The sequence below is a fragment of the Oncorhynchus masou genome, chromosome 26 (assembly GCF_036934945.1).
Source record: "Oncorhynchus masou masou isolate Uvic2021 chromosome 26, UVic_Omas_1.1, whole genome shotgun sequence".
Classification (NCBI taxonomy): Eukaryota; Metazoa; Chordata; class Actinopteri; order Salmoniformes; family Salmonidae; genus Oncorhynchus; species Oncorhynchus masou.
This window is the reverse complement of record NC_088237.1, coordinates 21,987,374-22,003,278: the sequence shown is the minus strand read 5'-3', so window position 1 is coordinate 22,003,278 and position 15,905 is coordinate 21,987,374. Positions and strand designations below refer to the sequence as shown.

The 15,905-nt window shown below is 43.9% G+C and overlaps 1 protein-coding gene across 4 annotated transcripts in view; it reads left to right on the top strand.

Moving 5' to 3' along the window:
• Window positions 1–15,905, top strand: part of LOC135515023 (tubby-related protein 3-like) — a 41,288-nt gene that overhangs the window by 17,732 nt on the left and 7,651 nt on the right. For 3 of the 4 annotated variants that reach the window (XM_064938818.1, XM_064938820.1, XM_064938817.1), the window contains exons 3-5: window positions 5,267–5,318; window positions 12,672–12,834; window positions 13,817–14,023. In XM_064938818.1, the coding sequence (XP_064794890.1) occupies window positions 5,267–5,318; window positions 12,672–12,834; window positions 13,817–14,023 (422 nt within the window). Of the gene's footprint in view, window positions 1–5,266; window positions 5,319–6,403; window positions 6,942–12,671; window positions 12,835–13,816; window positions 14,024–15,905 lie in introns of those variants that run through there. The other variant, XM_064938819.1, reaches the window with a different exon arrangement.

The window sequence follows — 15,905 nt, the reverse complement described above, 5'->3', positions numbered from 1 at the left end:
AGACCCTGTAGTGCAACCGGTGAAGTGAAATTTGTGCAGAACAGTCTGGATAAGGGTCTACTAGAAAGAGCTGTTGTGTTGTCAGAGAGACTAGGTTGAGTGTTGGGAGATGGATAGACATATTGATTGTGGTGTTAAGTAGATGGATGGAATCAAGGAATGTCCACAGTGGCCACACACAGTCACTCTTCTACCTCTAGGGTTGAATGGGGACACTTTTCGGGTGTTAGAGCCACCTAAAAAGGGTCAGTTTTACAGTCTGGCACGTTTAATGACAGTATCTCAACTATGTTTTTTCCCCCAGTCCAAAAGAGTCAAACACCCTTTGGTAGTAAACATACCCACCAAGCCTCCAGCCTTTCCCCAGTGGAGAGTATTCCCATTGCGTCTCCACCCAGGTCCCTAGCTGGACAGCTGTTGAAAAGAAAGATTCCCCTGCTCTTCCTCCGCTCCTCCTCTGGACACCCTACACTTTTAGAAAAAAAGGGTTCTTCCCTTTTTGGTTCCATTAAGAACCGTCTATAGCAAAGGTTCAACATGGAACCAAAAAGGATTCTACCCGGAACCAAAAAGGGTTCTTCAACAGGTTCTCCTATGGGGACAGCCAAAGAACCCTTTAAGGTTCTAGATAGCACCTCTTTATAATGACCATCCCGGATGTGTAATTAACACCTCCCATCATCCTTCACTCGTCACTACCGTCACCAACACCTGCTCAGAGCCATGTAATGGCTTCCCTGTGGACAGATCTGCACGCCTGTATATGGATAGCGCTGCACTGGGCTGATTAGACTCAAAGAGGGCTGTAACAATCAGTATACTAAAACAGAGTGCTCTACAGCCTCTGAGATGACTGATCATTAATGTTAAGCTGACCAAACGGGTTGTTGTTGAATAAATAGACAAGCAACTCACCAAGTCAGGTCCAAAACGCATTGGTTCGATGACATTGGTATTTCTTATTGCCACAGAATGTGGAATTTCAATCTGTAGTAATTTAAACACTTACTTATAGCCTAATGATTTTAATCCATCATTCTGAGGATGTTGGAGGACGTGGCCAAGTCATCGGTGTTGTTGTCTGTAATAATCTGAGTTCACGTAATAGACGGATGATGTTTGCCTCTCAGCAGATGATCGTCCTGCTTTCTATTCCTCTTGGCATTTGGTGCGGGTCCTTCAGAAACGGTGATGATGACATAATGAGGCCCTTATATCCTCATGGAAATAGAGAGAGAATCAGTGGTATGGAGAGATTGCTATTTACTGTAGATAGTTGTGCTTAATTAAGTTCTTCTTGTCCTGCTCCTGTAACACGCTCTGTCTGAATGGGAGATGTAAAGGGTATAATACAGCCGAGGCTGTTTGACAGCAACAGATGGTGTGAGCATGTGGACTGACAGAGAAATTAGTGAAGCCCAGAGATGTTAAATTGTTCTGAGAGATTTCAGCAGGTGGTGGCAGAACCTTGTTTTTTCCCCTCCCAATCTTCAATCATCCTCCATCACCCCATCACTCCCCATCCTCTATCACCCCCATCCCTCCATCACACACTCCCCATCCCTCCATCACACACTCCCCCATCCCTTCATCACTCCCTCCATCACACACTCCCCCATCCCTCCATCACACACTCCCCCATCCTCCATCACCCCCCCCCCCCACATACGCTGTGTTCATACGCTGTGTTCTTGCAGTGAGAGTGTCTTGTAGATTATGTCTGTCAGTGAGAGTGTCTTGTAGGTTATGTCTGCCAGTGAGAGTGTCTTATAGGTTATGTCTGTCAGTCTTGTAGGTTATGTCTGTGGCTGGGTAGAGTAGCGGGGGGTTCCTCTAACTCGTTCTGTGCCTCTGAATAGACTCCCACTGCTACTCCCACCTTCTTCTCCTTCTTCACTGTAGCTTAGCAACATGTACCCAGCGGGCCTTTTCACAGGAGTCCAGGAAAAGTAGTCCCAAACAACAGCCACCGCTCTGACGGCCAGAGACAGGACTCTATGGAGAACTGTGTTTTAGATCTAGACTTGCTGTTGCTTTGTAGCACAGTAGTGCTGCTGTCTGATGCGTTGTTCTATTGCATTATACAGTCCCGATACCGTATCATTTTTGACCTCACCAGGAAAGTGAGGAGTTTTGTAGCTTGAGCCCTAAGCTTTTCTCTTCAAGTTAGCCTCTGTGGTCATGAACAACTCCTGGACAAAATTATATTTATTAACAACTACATGTTTTTTACAGTGTGCAGATCATGCAGTCAGGCTAAGCTCAAACAGTTATAGCCTAAGGTATGACAGTAATCCTGTATGTCAGTCTTAGTTCTGCGCAGCAGTGTAACTGCTTTTTCAAGTGAACACCTTGGTAACGTTCAATTCTAGCTCTGCCAGGAGATTTCAGTGCCTTGTCCACAGTTATTATTCACAGTAGCGATGCCCCCTGGTGGAATTCAATTGAAAATCATTAGTGTCATTTATGTAAGTGACAACAGGGTAGGCTTGAGCAATATATCACATAATCAAATCAAATGTATTTATATAGCCCTTCGTACATCAGCTGACATCTCAAAGTGCTGTACAGAAACACAGCCTAAAACCCAAAACAGCAAGCAATGCAGGTGTTGAAGCACGTTGGCTAGGAAAAACTCCCTAGAAAGGCCAAAACCTAGGAAGAAACCTAGAGAGGAACCAGGCTATGAGGGGTGGCCAGTCCTCTTCTGGCTGTGCCGGGTGGAGATTATAACAGAACATGGCCAAGATGTTCAAATGTTCATAAATGACCAGGATGGTCAGATAATAGGTCTAGGACAGGTAGCACGTCGGGTGAACAGGTCAGGATTCCATAGCCGCAGGCAGAACAGTTGAAACTGGAGCACCAGCACGGCCAGGTGGAATGGGGACTTCAAGGAGTCATCATGCCAGGTAGTCCTGAGGCATGGTCCTAGGGCTCAGGTCCTCCGAGAGAGAGAAAGAGAGAATTAGAGAGAGCGTACTTAAATTCACACAGGACACCGGATAAGACAGGAGAAGTACTCTAGATATAACAAACTGACCCTAGCACCGACACATAAACTACTGCAGCATAAATACTGGAGGCTGAGACAGGAGGGGTCAGGAGACACTGTGGCCCCATCCGATGATACCCCCGGACAGGGCCAAACAGAAAGGATATAACCCCACCCACTTTGCCAAAGCACAGCCCCCACACCACTAGAGGGATATCTTCAACCACCAACTTACCATCCTGAGACAAGGCCGAGTATGGCCCACAAAGATCTCCGCCACGGCACAACCCAAGGGGGGGCGCCAATATACCATATACCGGGGAATTTACAGTTGTCAGATGTTTACATATACTTAGGTTGGAGTTATTTAAACTCGTTTTTCAACCACTCCACAAATTTCTTGTTAACAAACTATAGTTTTGGCAAGTCTGTTAGGACATCTATTTTGTCCATTACACAAGTATTTTTTCAAACAATTGTTTACAGACAGATTATTTCACTTATAATTCACTGTATCACAATTCCAGTGAGACAGAAGTTTACATACACTAAGTTGACTGTGCCTTTAAACAGCTTGGAAAATTCCAGAAAATGATGTCATGGCCTTAGAAGCTTCTGATAGGCTAATTGACATCATCTGAGTCAACTGGCGGTGTACCTGTGGATGTATTTCAAGGCTTACCTTCAAATGCAGTGCCTCTATGCTTGACATCATGGGAAAATCAAAAGAAATCAGCAAGACCTCAGAAAATAATTGTAGACCTCCACATTGTAGACCTCCAAGTCTGGTTCATCCTTGGGAGCAATTTCGCCTGCAGGTACCATGTTCTTCTGTACAAACAATATTACGCAAGTATAAACACCATGGGACCACACAGCCGTCATACCGCTCAGGAAGGAGACACGTTCTGTCTCCTAGAGATGAATGTACTTTGATGCGAAAAGTGCAAATCAATCCCAGAACAACAGCAAAGGACCTTGTGAATATGCTGGAGGAAAACAGGTACAAAAGTATCTATATCCACAGTAAAACGAGTCCTATATCGACAACCTGAAAGGCCGCTCAGCAAGGAAGAAGCCACTGCTCCAAAACCACCATAAAAAAAGCCAGACTACAGTTTGCAACTGCACATGGGGACAAAGATCATACTTTTTGGAGAAATGTTGTCTGGTCTGATGAAACAAAAATAGAACTGTTTGGCCATAATGACCATCGTTATGTTTGGAGGAAAAAGGGGAAGGCTTGCAAGCCGAAGAACACCATCCCAACCGTGAAGCAGGGGGGTCGCAGCATCATGTTATGGGGTGCTTTGCTGCAGGAGGGACTTGTGCACTTCATAGATTGCTACATGAGGAGGGAAAATTATGTGGATATATTGAAGCAACATCTCAAGACATCAGTTAAAGTTAAAGGTTGGTTGCAAATGGGTCTTCCAAATGGACAATGACACCAAGCATACTTCCAAAGTTGTGGCAAAATGACTTAAGGACAACAAGGTCAAGGTATTGGAGTGGCCATCACAAAGCCCTGACCTCAATCCTATAGAAAATGTGTGGGCAGAACTGAAAAAGCATATGTGAGCAAGGAGGCCTACAAACCTGACTCAGTTCCACCAGCTCTGTCAGGAGGAATGGGCCAAAATTCACCCAACTTATTGTGGGAAGCTTGTGAATGGCAACCTGAAGCATTTGACCCAAGTTAAACAATTTAAAGGCAATGCTACCAAATACTAATTGAGTGTATGTAAACTTTTGACCCACTGGGAATGTGATGAAAGAAATTAAAGCTGAAATAAATCATTCTCTCTACTATTATTCTGACATATCACATTCTTAAAATAAAGGGGTGATCCTAACTGACAGGGACTTGTTTTACGAGGATCAAATGTCAGGAATTGTGAAAATCTAAGTTGAAATGTTTTTTTGCTCAGGTGTATGTAAACTTCCAACTGACAACTGTAGATATACCGATGGTATGATTTTCAATACCTTTTTCAAAAATAAACAAGGCCCCCTGTGTGCACTTCCGGTAAAACCAAATCCAAATACCCCGGTATGGTACAGAAGCGGTATAAAAATCTGCATACCACCCAACCTCGATCAGAGGTGCATTCATTAGTGACCACTGTAGCAAATTGTTTCTTATTGTAAATATAACAGATGAGACCCAGATAACAGATTGGTATTAACCACAGAACCACTTGTATTATGTCTCAGTCAGATATGAGTTATGAGTGGATAGTAACCATTTTGTCTTTCGTCTCTTCTCAGTGCCCTTGATGATGATAGCACCAGCCTCAGGCAGCAGAAGCTGGAAAAGCAGGTAATGACTAACTTTATTAAACACATTTAACTAGTTACGCCACATACAGCATCTGTTCAACATCATAGCCACTCTATAGACATTACAGCTCCCATAGACTTGTTCAGGGTATATGTCATGAGTATTTATAATGCAGAAATGACCAGACTAGTCCATATCTTATATATCTAGAGGCCTTTTGCGTTTTGGTTGTTTTTGGTGTCTTTTCATGTTTTTGTCAGAATTGTTTTTGAGGTCTCAGTCCATGTTTTTAGCTGTGAGCCTGTCAAGCTTGAACATTTGACTGGCAGCGAGTGTACAAATGACCTGGTTTTCTGCCTCCGGTGTCACTCAGGCTAAGAATTTCATTGGCTTTGTAATAGCATTTGTATTTCCGACCATCAGCACAGTAAGGCTGATTGTCATGAAACAGAGGGAAAACAGGGTGTCTTTGAACTCCTTTTATTTTCAAAGGCAGTACAATTTGTCCAATTAGCAGAAAGAAACATATTTTTCCGGAAGTGAATTGTTTTAGCACTCATTGTAGAGATAAAGCACCAATCTGCTCCTTTCTCAGCGAACAGCTCTTCCCCGTCTGCGTGTCTGATGATTGTTCCTTACAATCCCTCCTGCCTGCAGTATCCTTATCACCACCCATGCTGTTTTAAAGTGAAACTGACTGATTTGGTTTAAGAAACCAGCCTTAAGCAACAGTCACACAATGGAGTAAAAGATGGATGAGATGATTGGTAGGCACATAGACTGCCTCGATGTCTGCGTCCCAAATGGAACCCTGTTCCCTACATAGGCTTTGGTCAGAAGTAGTGCACTAACAAAGTAATGCACTATGTAGGGAATAACCATAGAAGGGTTTCAGTAGACAGTCTGTGTAGTGAGCTGTATGCCTACAGATGTAGGATCTTAATTTGTTGCTTTTGTTGCTGAGAATTTTCCTGCACAGCAGGAAATGCACACTTGTAGTGTATTTGAGTTTTTTAAAGGCTTCTAAAGTTTGTAACGCTAAACCTAACCCTAACCACTAACCCCTTACCTTAATTCTAAAACTCTAACCCCCCTATGCTTAAAATAGCCTTTGTCCTCATGAGGATGTGGGAAATGTGTTCCCACAAGGGAGAATTTTCCTTGTTTTACTATCCTTGTGGGGACTTTTGGGGATTTTAGGTTCCCACAAAGATAGAAAAACCAACCCACACACAAACACAGACACTTGCAGCAGCTCTATCCCCCTCCCTCCCTTTCTCCATCTCACTCATTCTCTCTTTCTTCCCCACTCTGCCCCGGGGTGAGTAACACCGCTGATTCAGTTAGTTACAGTGACCACCCAGACACACGCACATACACTCTAGTTCTCTCTCACTCACACTCTCACAGGCTGAGGAGGAGACACGGACTCGGAGTGAGAGGGTAGGCTGGTGTTGCGTGGTTATCCTCGTGTTAGTTGTCTGATCTGAAAGCCTGATCCAGGGGTAGAGGGAGACAGAGGCATGCCCAGCACGAGTGCTGCTCGGTGGGAGAGAGTTTAGACTTGACGGGTTCTCACAGAGCATGGAACCCTGAGCTCCACAGAGAAACTTCTGCACTTCACTTTTACTCTCTGTCTCACTCCGGACACTAATGGACAGGGTGGGTCAGCACCTCTTATTCTCTGTTCTGTTTATGTCATTTATGGTTGACTATTTTGATCTGAAAGTAACATGGGAGGTTGTCTGTGCACAGGTACATGCTTGCGTGAGTGTATTTTGGTGTGTATATTTCTGTGTGTATGTGTGTGTGTGTGTGTGTGTGTTTGCATATGTACATGCTTGCGTGTGTGTACTGTGCATGTCTGCGAGCATTTGATTTCAGCTCATCCTGGTGATATCATTGTTATAGCCTGTCTCTGGTGGGACACACTTCCGTGGATGTGGGATATCTCGTAGTCTGCTATTTTCATTAGCCTCCTGTGTCTTGTTTTAGGCCTGTACAATGTCTTGCTCCCACAGCCTCAGGACGGTGAATGAAACAGTGTATTGAGTCATATCCTTTTCTCATATCCTATCCTCTTAAGTCTTTTGTTTTAAATTGACAATAATACAATGGATAGTTTTAATTGTAGGGCAGTTTTGTTTCTAGTAGCCTACGTTCTTTTCTCCAGTTTAAAAAAAAAAGATTCTCATGTTTTATAATTTAGAGGTATGATCTGTGAAATGGTGGTGTACTGGGAACAAATAGCCTATTCAACAGATTCTATCAACTCTTTATGTTGCTGTTTGAATATGAAAATAGTTGAACAATGAGTAGCCTAAAGCATAACTATTCCTCATTTTCCGGCCATACTCTATGTTCGGATTATACACTCTTAGAAAAAAGGGTTCCAAAAGGGTTCTTCGGCTGTCTACATAGGATCATCCTTTTTTGGTTACAGGTAGAAACCTTTTGGGTTCCATGTAGAACCCTCTATAGAAAGGGTTCTACAAGGAACCCAGAAGGGTTCCTTCTATACCTGGAACGCAATGGGTTCTACCTGGAACCGAAAAGGGTTATTTAAAGGGTTCTCCTATGGGGACAGCTGTATAACTGTTCAACGTTCAAGATAGAAAAATAGGTGCTAAGAGTGTAGTCCAAGCAAGCTAGGAACTAGGTTTGAGTTCTGTTCAGTTTTGATAGAGTTAATTCAGTGAAGTGAAGTGTCGTTGCCACTGATGAGTTCTGTCAGCGAGTGAGACAGTTCAGTGTCTGCTCTACTGCTTTCAGTTCTTGTGAGGTAACCGTTCTGTAAAAACTTTAGTTACATCCAGGAGTCGCCATTGCTATGATTCCAGCAGCAATATCATCTTAGTTACAGATCAATATCACACCAGTGAGAGAAAAACAGCTTACACATGATATAAAACATTATAAGGCTAGCAAGAATTTCCCAGACAGTTTACTGCTAGCCAGTTTACACAGGAAGACGACTGCTAGCCAGTTTACACAGGAAGACGACTGCTAGTCAGTTTACACAGGAAGACGACTGCTAGTCAGTTTACACTGGAAGAAGATTGCTAGCCAGTTTACACAGGAAGACGACTGCGTGCCAGAGCAAAAAGGGAAGATGAAGAAAAAAACTAGACAAAAGAGTTTCAAAGTTTAATCAGTTCCTGGGTCAGATGTGTGGCCCTTGATAACATTTTTAAATAGGATCTCATCGTGAAGCATTGTGGGGCTTTTGTTTATTGTTTACATGGAATCTGTATCCTGTGTCCAAATTAACAGTCTGTTTCATTATGATAATCCATTCAGATGTTTTATTCATTTGTCTGCTATTTTTAGCCTTAGAAGAAAACGAAGAGGCGAACCCAGTTCCCCTCTTAAAGGGATACTTTAGGATTTTATCTACTTCCCCAGAGTCAGATGAACTTGTGGATACCGTTTGTATGTCTCTACGTGCAGTTTGATGGAAGTTGCTAACTAGCATTATCACAATTGATAGCTAGTGTTAACACAATGATTGGAATTCTATGGTAATTGCTCGCATGCTAGTAGATGCCATAGACGGCCAGTCATTGGGATAACGCTAGTTAGCATTGGCTCGTGAAACTACCTCTGACTTCCTTCATACTGGATGCAGAGGCATAAAAATGCTATTTATGAGTTCATCTGACTCTGGGGAAGTAAATAAAGGGCTTCATTGCCAAAAGCCCAAAGTGCCCCTTTAAAACAAAGCCTGTTTGAAATGTAAACAATCAGACTCCAAGCTGAAACCATTAAGCTCCCAGAGGCCTTTCATCTGGTCTTATTTTAATTTTAATCAAAGACAAAGTTTGGGTATTTAATGAATATAATTTTTCAGGTGCACCTTGAGATTCAGGTGTCAATAGAAGCAGGCTATGGTGTGTGTGTGTGTGTGTGTGTGTGTGTGTGTGTGTGTGTGTGTGTGTGTGTATGAGCGTATGAGCGTGCGTGTCTGTGCTTTTGTGGGTGCGCCTGTGTTGCATTGGCCCTGAATGTGTGTGTTGCGTTAGCCCTGAGTAATAAAACCTTTCTGTAGTGGTGGTTAATCAGCCCAATGAGGCTTCAGAGAGACAAGGACCTCTCGTCTCTTTCCAGCCCAGTTCGTCACTAAACACCGCTTGTTGTTTTGATGCTCCCCTCTAATTGAGGCAGTTACGTAACCCATCGCCTACTTTGACCAGAGACCAGGACTGCAGGGCCAACTGATGAATGTCACCATAATTCATGGAAATTGACCATTTCTCTAGTGTGAAGCTTTTTTTATATTCATAGAGACATTGTGCTGTGTATTGTTTAGCCAGAAATCTAAAGGGGACCAACCCTCGTCGCTGTTGTCCCTAGTTTCCCAGAGTGTTTGTGATGGCTGTGACAATGTCAGCTCTAATGATCCCACTGCCTTGTCACTGTCTCCAGTCTCTCTGTCCCCGTACTGAACAGAGCCTCAGCCAGCATTTCCAACTCTAGGTTTATTAAAGTAGTTTGAATTGTTTGCACTGTATGTCAAGCACTCTGTTACTTTGTCTCAGCATCTTTTACAACAGTCTAGGCTTACTTGTCCAGGACCCATGTAAAAGGTTTTTCTAAATTGATTTCAATGGATTTGTTGCTGAAGGTTTCTTCACTGAGTAGCTAACTCTCTTATGTCCCATTTCCTCTAGTGGTATTGCTAGGATACAAAGGTCCATTATTCTGTGACATTTACTATGAGATAAATATAGCCTAGCCAACCTTACCTCACCTGTCCTGTTTCTATGCGAGCTGCTTATTCTGCCTTCCAATTTAGTCTCAAAGATACCGAAGGAAGAAAACATGACATTTTACTGTGGCTGAATGATTTGCCAGGTCGGGTCATGACGCTTGTGTGTGTGTTGTTTACAAAGCCATCTGGGGTTTCATTTTGAGATTCACATTGAATGGCCATCATGTTCTGTCCTCTCCCTCAACAACAGTGGGAGTGGTGAAAGACAACAACAAAGAATGTGGAGTCTATCAAGGACACTCTGACACAGTTACCATAGGAACATGCATCTTGTTTGACACCCCTGAAACGGAAGCTGGCAAGACACGATAATGAGTTTTTTTGCTAATTTGTTTTTGTTGTATTGCTTAAGATAACTCTGAGAGAGCACTGTTTTTCAAAACAACACCACCACCACAAAGTGTCTGATAAGGACAGAGTCGTTACTGATTGTCTGGTTCTCAGCATTTTGAGTGATCTGGATAAGGTCTAAGGCTGTCCGTATAAGGTTGAATGAATATAGATGAGTGTCTGGTTTGATGATGAGGAAGTCATCATAAAGTAATTCTTCCCCAGTCAGATGAACTCGTGGATACCAGTTTTATGTCTCTGCATCCAGTAGGAAGGAAGTTAGCGGTAGTTTCGCCAGCCAATGCTATCTAGTGTTTGAGCAATGACTGGAAGTACAGTACAGGAAGTACAGTCTATCTGTTTTAATGAGGGAAAGGGATGGTGTCCTCATTAGAGGTTGACCGATTATGATTTTTCAACGCCGATGCCGATTATTGGAGGACCAAAAAAAGCCGATACAGATTAATTGGCCGATTTTAATAAAAAAAATAAAAATTGTAATAATGACAATTAAAAACAATACTGAATGAACACTTATTTTAACTTATTATAATACATCAATAAAATCAATTTAGCCTCAAATAAATAATGAAACATGTTCAATTTGGTTTAAATAATGCAAAAACAAAGTGTTGGAGAAGAAAGTAAAAGTGCAATATGTGCCATGTAAAAAAGTTTAAGTTCCTTGCTCAGAACATGAGAACATATGAAAGCTGGTGGTTCCTTTTAATGAGTCTTCAATATTCCCAGGTAAGAAGTTTTAGGTTGTAGTTATTATAGGACTATTTCTCTCTATACCATTTGTATTTCATTAACCTTTGACTATTGGATGTTCTTATAGGCACTTTAGTATTGCCAGTGTAACAGTATAGCTTCCGTCCCTCTCTTCGCTCCTCCCTGGGCTCGAACCAGGAACACATCGACAGCAGCCACCCTCGAAGCAGCGTTACCCATCGCTCCACAAAAGCTGTGGCCCTTGCAGAGCAAGGGGAACAACCACTCCAAGTCTCAGAGCGAGTGATGTTTGAAGCGCTATTAGCGCGCACCCTGCTAACTAGCTAGCCATTTCACATCGGTTACACCAGCCTAATCTGAGTTGATAGGCTTGAAGCAGAGCTGCTGGCAAAACGCACTAAAATGCTGTTTGAATGAATGCTTACAAGCCTGCTGGTGCCTACCACCGCTCAGTCAAACTGCTCTATCAAATCATAGACTTAGTTGTAACATAATAACACACAGAAATACGAGCCTTAGGTCATTAATATGGTCAAATCTGGAAACTATCATCTCGAAATCAAGACATTTTTTCTTTCAGTGAAATACGGAACCGTTCCGTATTTTATCTAACGGGTGGCATCCATAAGTCTAAATATTCCTGTTACATTGCACAACCTTCAATGTTATGTCATAATTACCTAAAATTCTGGAAAATTAGGCTGCCCAAACTGTTGCATATACACTGACTCTGCGTGCAATGAACGCAAGAGAAGTGACACAATTTCACCTGGTTAATATTACCTGCTAACCTGGATTTCTTTTAGCTAAATATGCAGGTTTAAAAATATATACTTCTGTGTATTGTTTTTAAGAAAGGCATTGATGTTTATGGTTGGGTACACATTAGATCAACGATATGCACCGCATCGATTATATGCAACGCAGGACACGCTAGATAAACTAGTAATATCATCAACCATGTGTAGTTAACTAGTGATTATGATTGATTGTTTTTTCTAAGATAAGTTTCATGCTAGCAAGCAACTTACCTTGGCTTCCATTGCATTCGCGTAACAGGCAGACTCCTCGTGGAGTGCAATCTAATCAGGTGGTTAGAGCGTTGGACTAGTTAAGTGTAAGGTTGCAAGATTGAGTCCCCGAGCTGACAAGGTAAACATCTGTCGTTCTGCCCCTGAACGAGGCAGTTAACCCACCGTTCCTAGGCCGTCATTTAAATAAGAATGTGTTCTTAACTGACTTGCCTCGTTAAATAAAGATTAAATAAAGGTGTAAAAAAATGTTTTTTGTTGGTGTCCAAAAATACAGATTTCCGATTGTTATGAAAGCTTGAAATCAGCCCTAATTAATCGGCCTTTCAAATTAATCGGTCGACCTCTAGTCCTCATGGACTGTGGGGAAGAGAGGCCAGGTATACCTGGACAGATACAGGTAGGGTCCAGAGAGAGGGGATCACTAGAGCCTTATCACCAGCTGTCAGTCTTGGGCAGGTAGGGACATACACACAATATTTGCATGTTAAACTCTCACTGTCGTAATTCCCCTCCCGCCCACAGAGGGCGCTGTTGGAGCAGAAGCAGCGGCGGAAGCGGCAGGAGCCTCTGATGGTGCAGCCCAACCCAGAGGCCCGGCCCAGGCGCTCCAAGCCTCGGCGCAGTGAGGAGCAGGCCCCGCTGGTGGAGTCACGCCTCAGCATCACCAGCGATGTCATCATCGATGGTGAGCCTTGGTTCTTAGGGTTAGCTACTGTACAAGCTAGTTTTTCCGGGGTCAGCTCTCACCATCGGGATAAAGTAATGGGTCTGAGAAAGCAGGATCAGTGCTGAGCGATTGAACCCCAGTCTACAGTCAAGAGATAGACAGTTTGTTGGTGTTGGCTGTGAAGAAGAATACTTTAATGATCAATTTGCTTTCCAGTCCAGAGTGAGGACAGTATATCAGGTGAGGACAGTGAGAGGGAGTGGTGGGAGAAGGTGGGGCCCAGGAAAGCAGGAAGAGGAGCCAGTCATGGAGCTCACTCTGGAGGAGCAGAGTGGCTTTCCAAATCGAGGTAGAGGAGACCAGTCAGGAATTACAAGACTAGAGAAAATGTGCTTATATAGAATAGGATCATAAACATTGGTGCATCCCACTTCTGATACCAATCACCTGTACATTGGCATGCAATATATTTTAGTCTCTCATGTACTGGGATACAATACAATGTTCCTACAAACAATCAGGAAGCTAATATGATGACGTGTGTGTGTGTGTGTGTGTGTGTCTAATAATGCCTCCCTCAGTCTTGGGACATGTGGAGAAGCGACTGTTCAAGGTAGTGGAGGAGACCCCCAGGAAGCGGTTCTCTGATGCCCAGAGGGGCCTTCAGATGGGGAGGAGAGAGTCACATTCAGAGAGGCAGAGCAGCATTCAGACTCCCAGGCAAGAAAAGGGCCACCTGCTCAGTGCAGCATATCACTCCATGGCACAAGGCTAAGCTCTGACATGAACATAGAGGAGAGATATTACAGAGAAACGCAGCTGCAAGCAGACGGCTAAGTAATAAGGAGTAGGTACAAATCAAATCACCTCAGGGAAGCACAGACAGGAATACAGAACAGCTCTTGGAGAAGTAAACAGCTGGGTGCTCAAACACACAGACAAGCAGGACAAAGTCATTAACATAATTCAAAAACATCTGTGAATGCACCCCACCCTGCAGGTATCGACGGCCCTGCTGCCTTCATGGGCTCTGAGGCCCCAGACCTGGGTGCCAAGATCCAGATTCTGTCGGTGAGCAAGTCCCAGCCCCTGTCCCTGTCCCAGCCGCTGCACCAGTCTCCCCTCGCCGAGGAGCCTGACCGGGACGGGGACACAGAGACTCTGCTGGAGCCCAAGACGGACATCCACGAGCTGCTGCAGAAACGAGGTGAGCCGGGGGGGGGAGCTTGAGAAGGGAGTCAGGACAGGGAGTCAGGACAGCCAGTTTGGACAGAAGGTTGGAGTGTTAAAGTACAGTGTTATAAAGAGCTCTGTCAGTAGGTAAGGCTGGGGGGGGTTCCTGAACACCTTACCTGACCAAGAAATACTCCGGGACCTAGTAATGGTCAGACCATGTGACCAGGAAATACACCGGGGCCTAGTTATGGTCAGACCATGTGACCAGGAAATACACCGGGGCCTAGTTATGGTCAGACCATGTGACCAGGAAATACACCGGGGCCTAGTAATGGTCAGAACATGTGACCAGGAAATACACCGGGGCCTAGTAATGGTCAGACCATGTGACCAGGAAATACACCAGGGCCTAGTAATGGTCAGACCATGTGACCAGGAAATACACCAGGGCCTAGTAATGGTCAGAACATGTGACCAGGAAATACACCGGGGCCTAGTAATGGTCAGAACATGTGACCAGGAAATACACCGGGGCCTAGTAATGGTCAGACCATGTGACCAGGAAATAGTCCAAGCCCTATGACCTCCACTGCACAGACAATGTCTCATACGTAGTAGTGCTATAGACAGAAGACCTAGGAGAGTGTGTACACATGTGAGTCAGTCAGTTATATCCTCATCGTCATCTACCCTGATAAATCCTCTGGGTCGCCTCAGCACACGAATACCAAGCAGCTTCAGAGATCACATCCCATCTGCTGCTCTGGTGGGCTACACCGACAGGGCACTCAATATAAGTGTCTCTTTCACACCTCTGGGCTGGTAGAGGCACTTTGTGGTCTCGTGAGAGGACGAGAGAGAGAGAGGTAGGGGGCGAGAAGATAAAGAAAGCAAAGGAGGACAGATGAGAAATGGGAGCGTATCTGGTCGACATCGTTGTTCGGGGACAGTTTCAAGAACTATGAAGGTTGTGGTTTATTGTTGCAGCTGTTGCTGCTGTTATTTCAGTTACCCTCATTAAAAGCCATTGCGCATTGATACAACCTTTTCCCTGCTCTGGGATACTTTCTCCTCCCAGGGCTGTGGTGCTGCAGTGTGCAGTTAGAGAGATGGCGGAGGGCAATGTTGATTGTGACACAGTGAGAATTTGATTTTATCATGTGTAAAGGGCAAGAGTAGCATCCACCTACCACAGTACCTATTTATGCCACCTCACCTCCCCTCCTTCTGGCTGGTCCACGAAGAGTGTTGAAGTCTCTTTCATTTCCTGAGACTAATTCAATATCCTTCTGTACTGTTACTGTGCGAAATGACAAACTAAATTAAGATAGCCAGGTCTATATCCGGGAGAGTGATGTATTACCTAGTTAAACCTGAGACCCAGATTAAGGGCAGTGTATTACTGCATTAGCCTCAGTTTTTAAGGATCTTCTCCTGGACAGCAACAAGAGGGCAGAGGTGACACTCCCCTCTCAATAATGCAAACTTTCATCATGAATGAATGCCTGGTCTGCTTAGTGCTACTGAGATCCAGCCTGTCCTCAGGTGCCTTTAGATAGTATCTGTCTGCCCATGCTTTTTTATTTCCCAGTGGAAACTAATTGAAATGGAAACGGCAAAAGATTAGTAATAGCCTACTGCCTCCATTTGGATTTGACTTGGGGACGCTATTCAATCAAAACTGATCAGTGAGTTCCCAAGTTCTTCATGTGCTGTGAGACAGAGAAAGCCGTTGAAATGATCACGTTGCAAGTTTTGGTTTTGCAACCCGAGCGTTGACATTTCCATTTCCAAACTTTGTGTGCTGTTTTAATTGATGCCTTTGAGTCACTATTAGAATGTAGCTGACATTTGCGGTCTGTATTTAATGTTTGTCAGTACCCTGACATTTAGACATCTCTGGGGCTAGATGG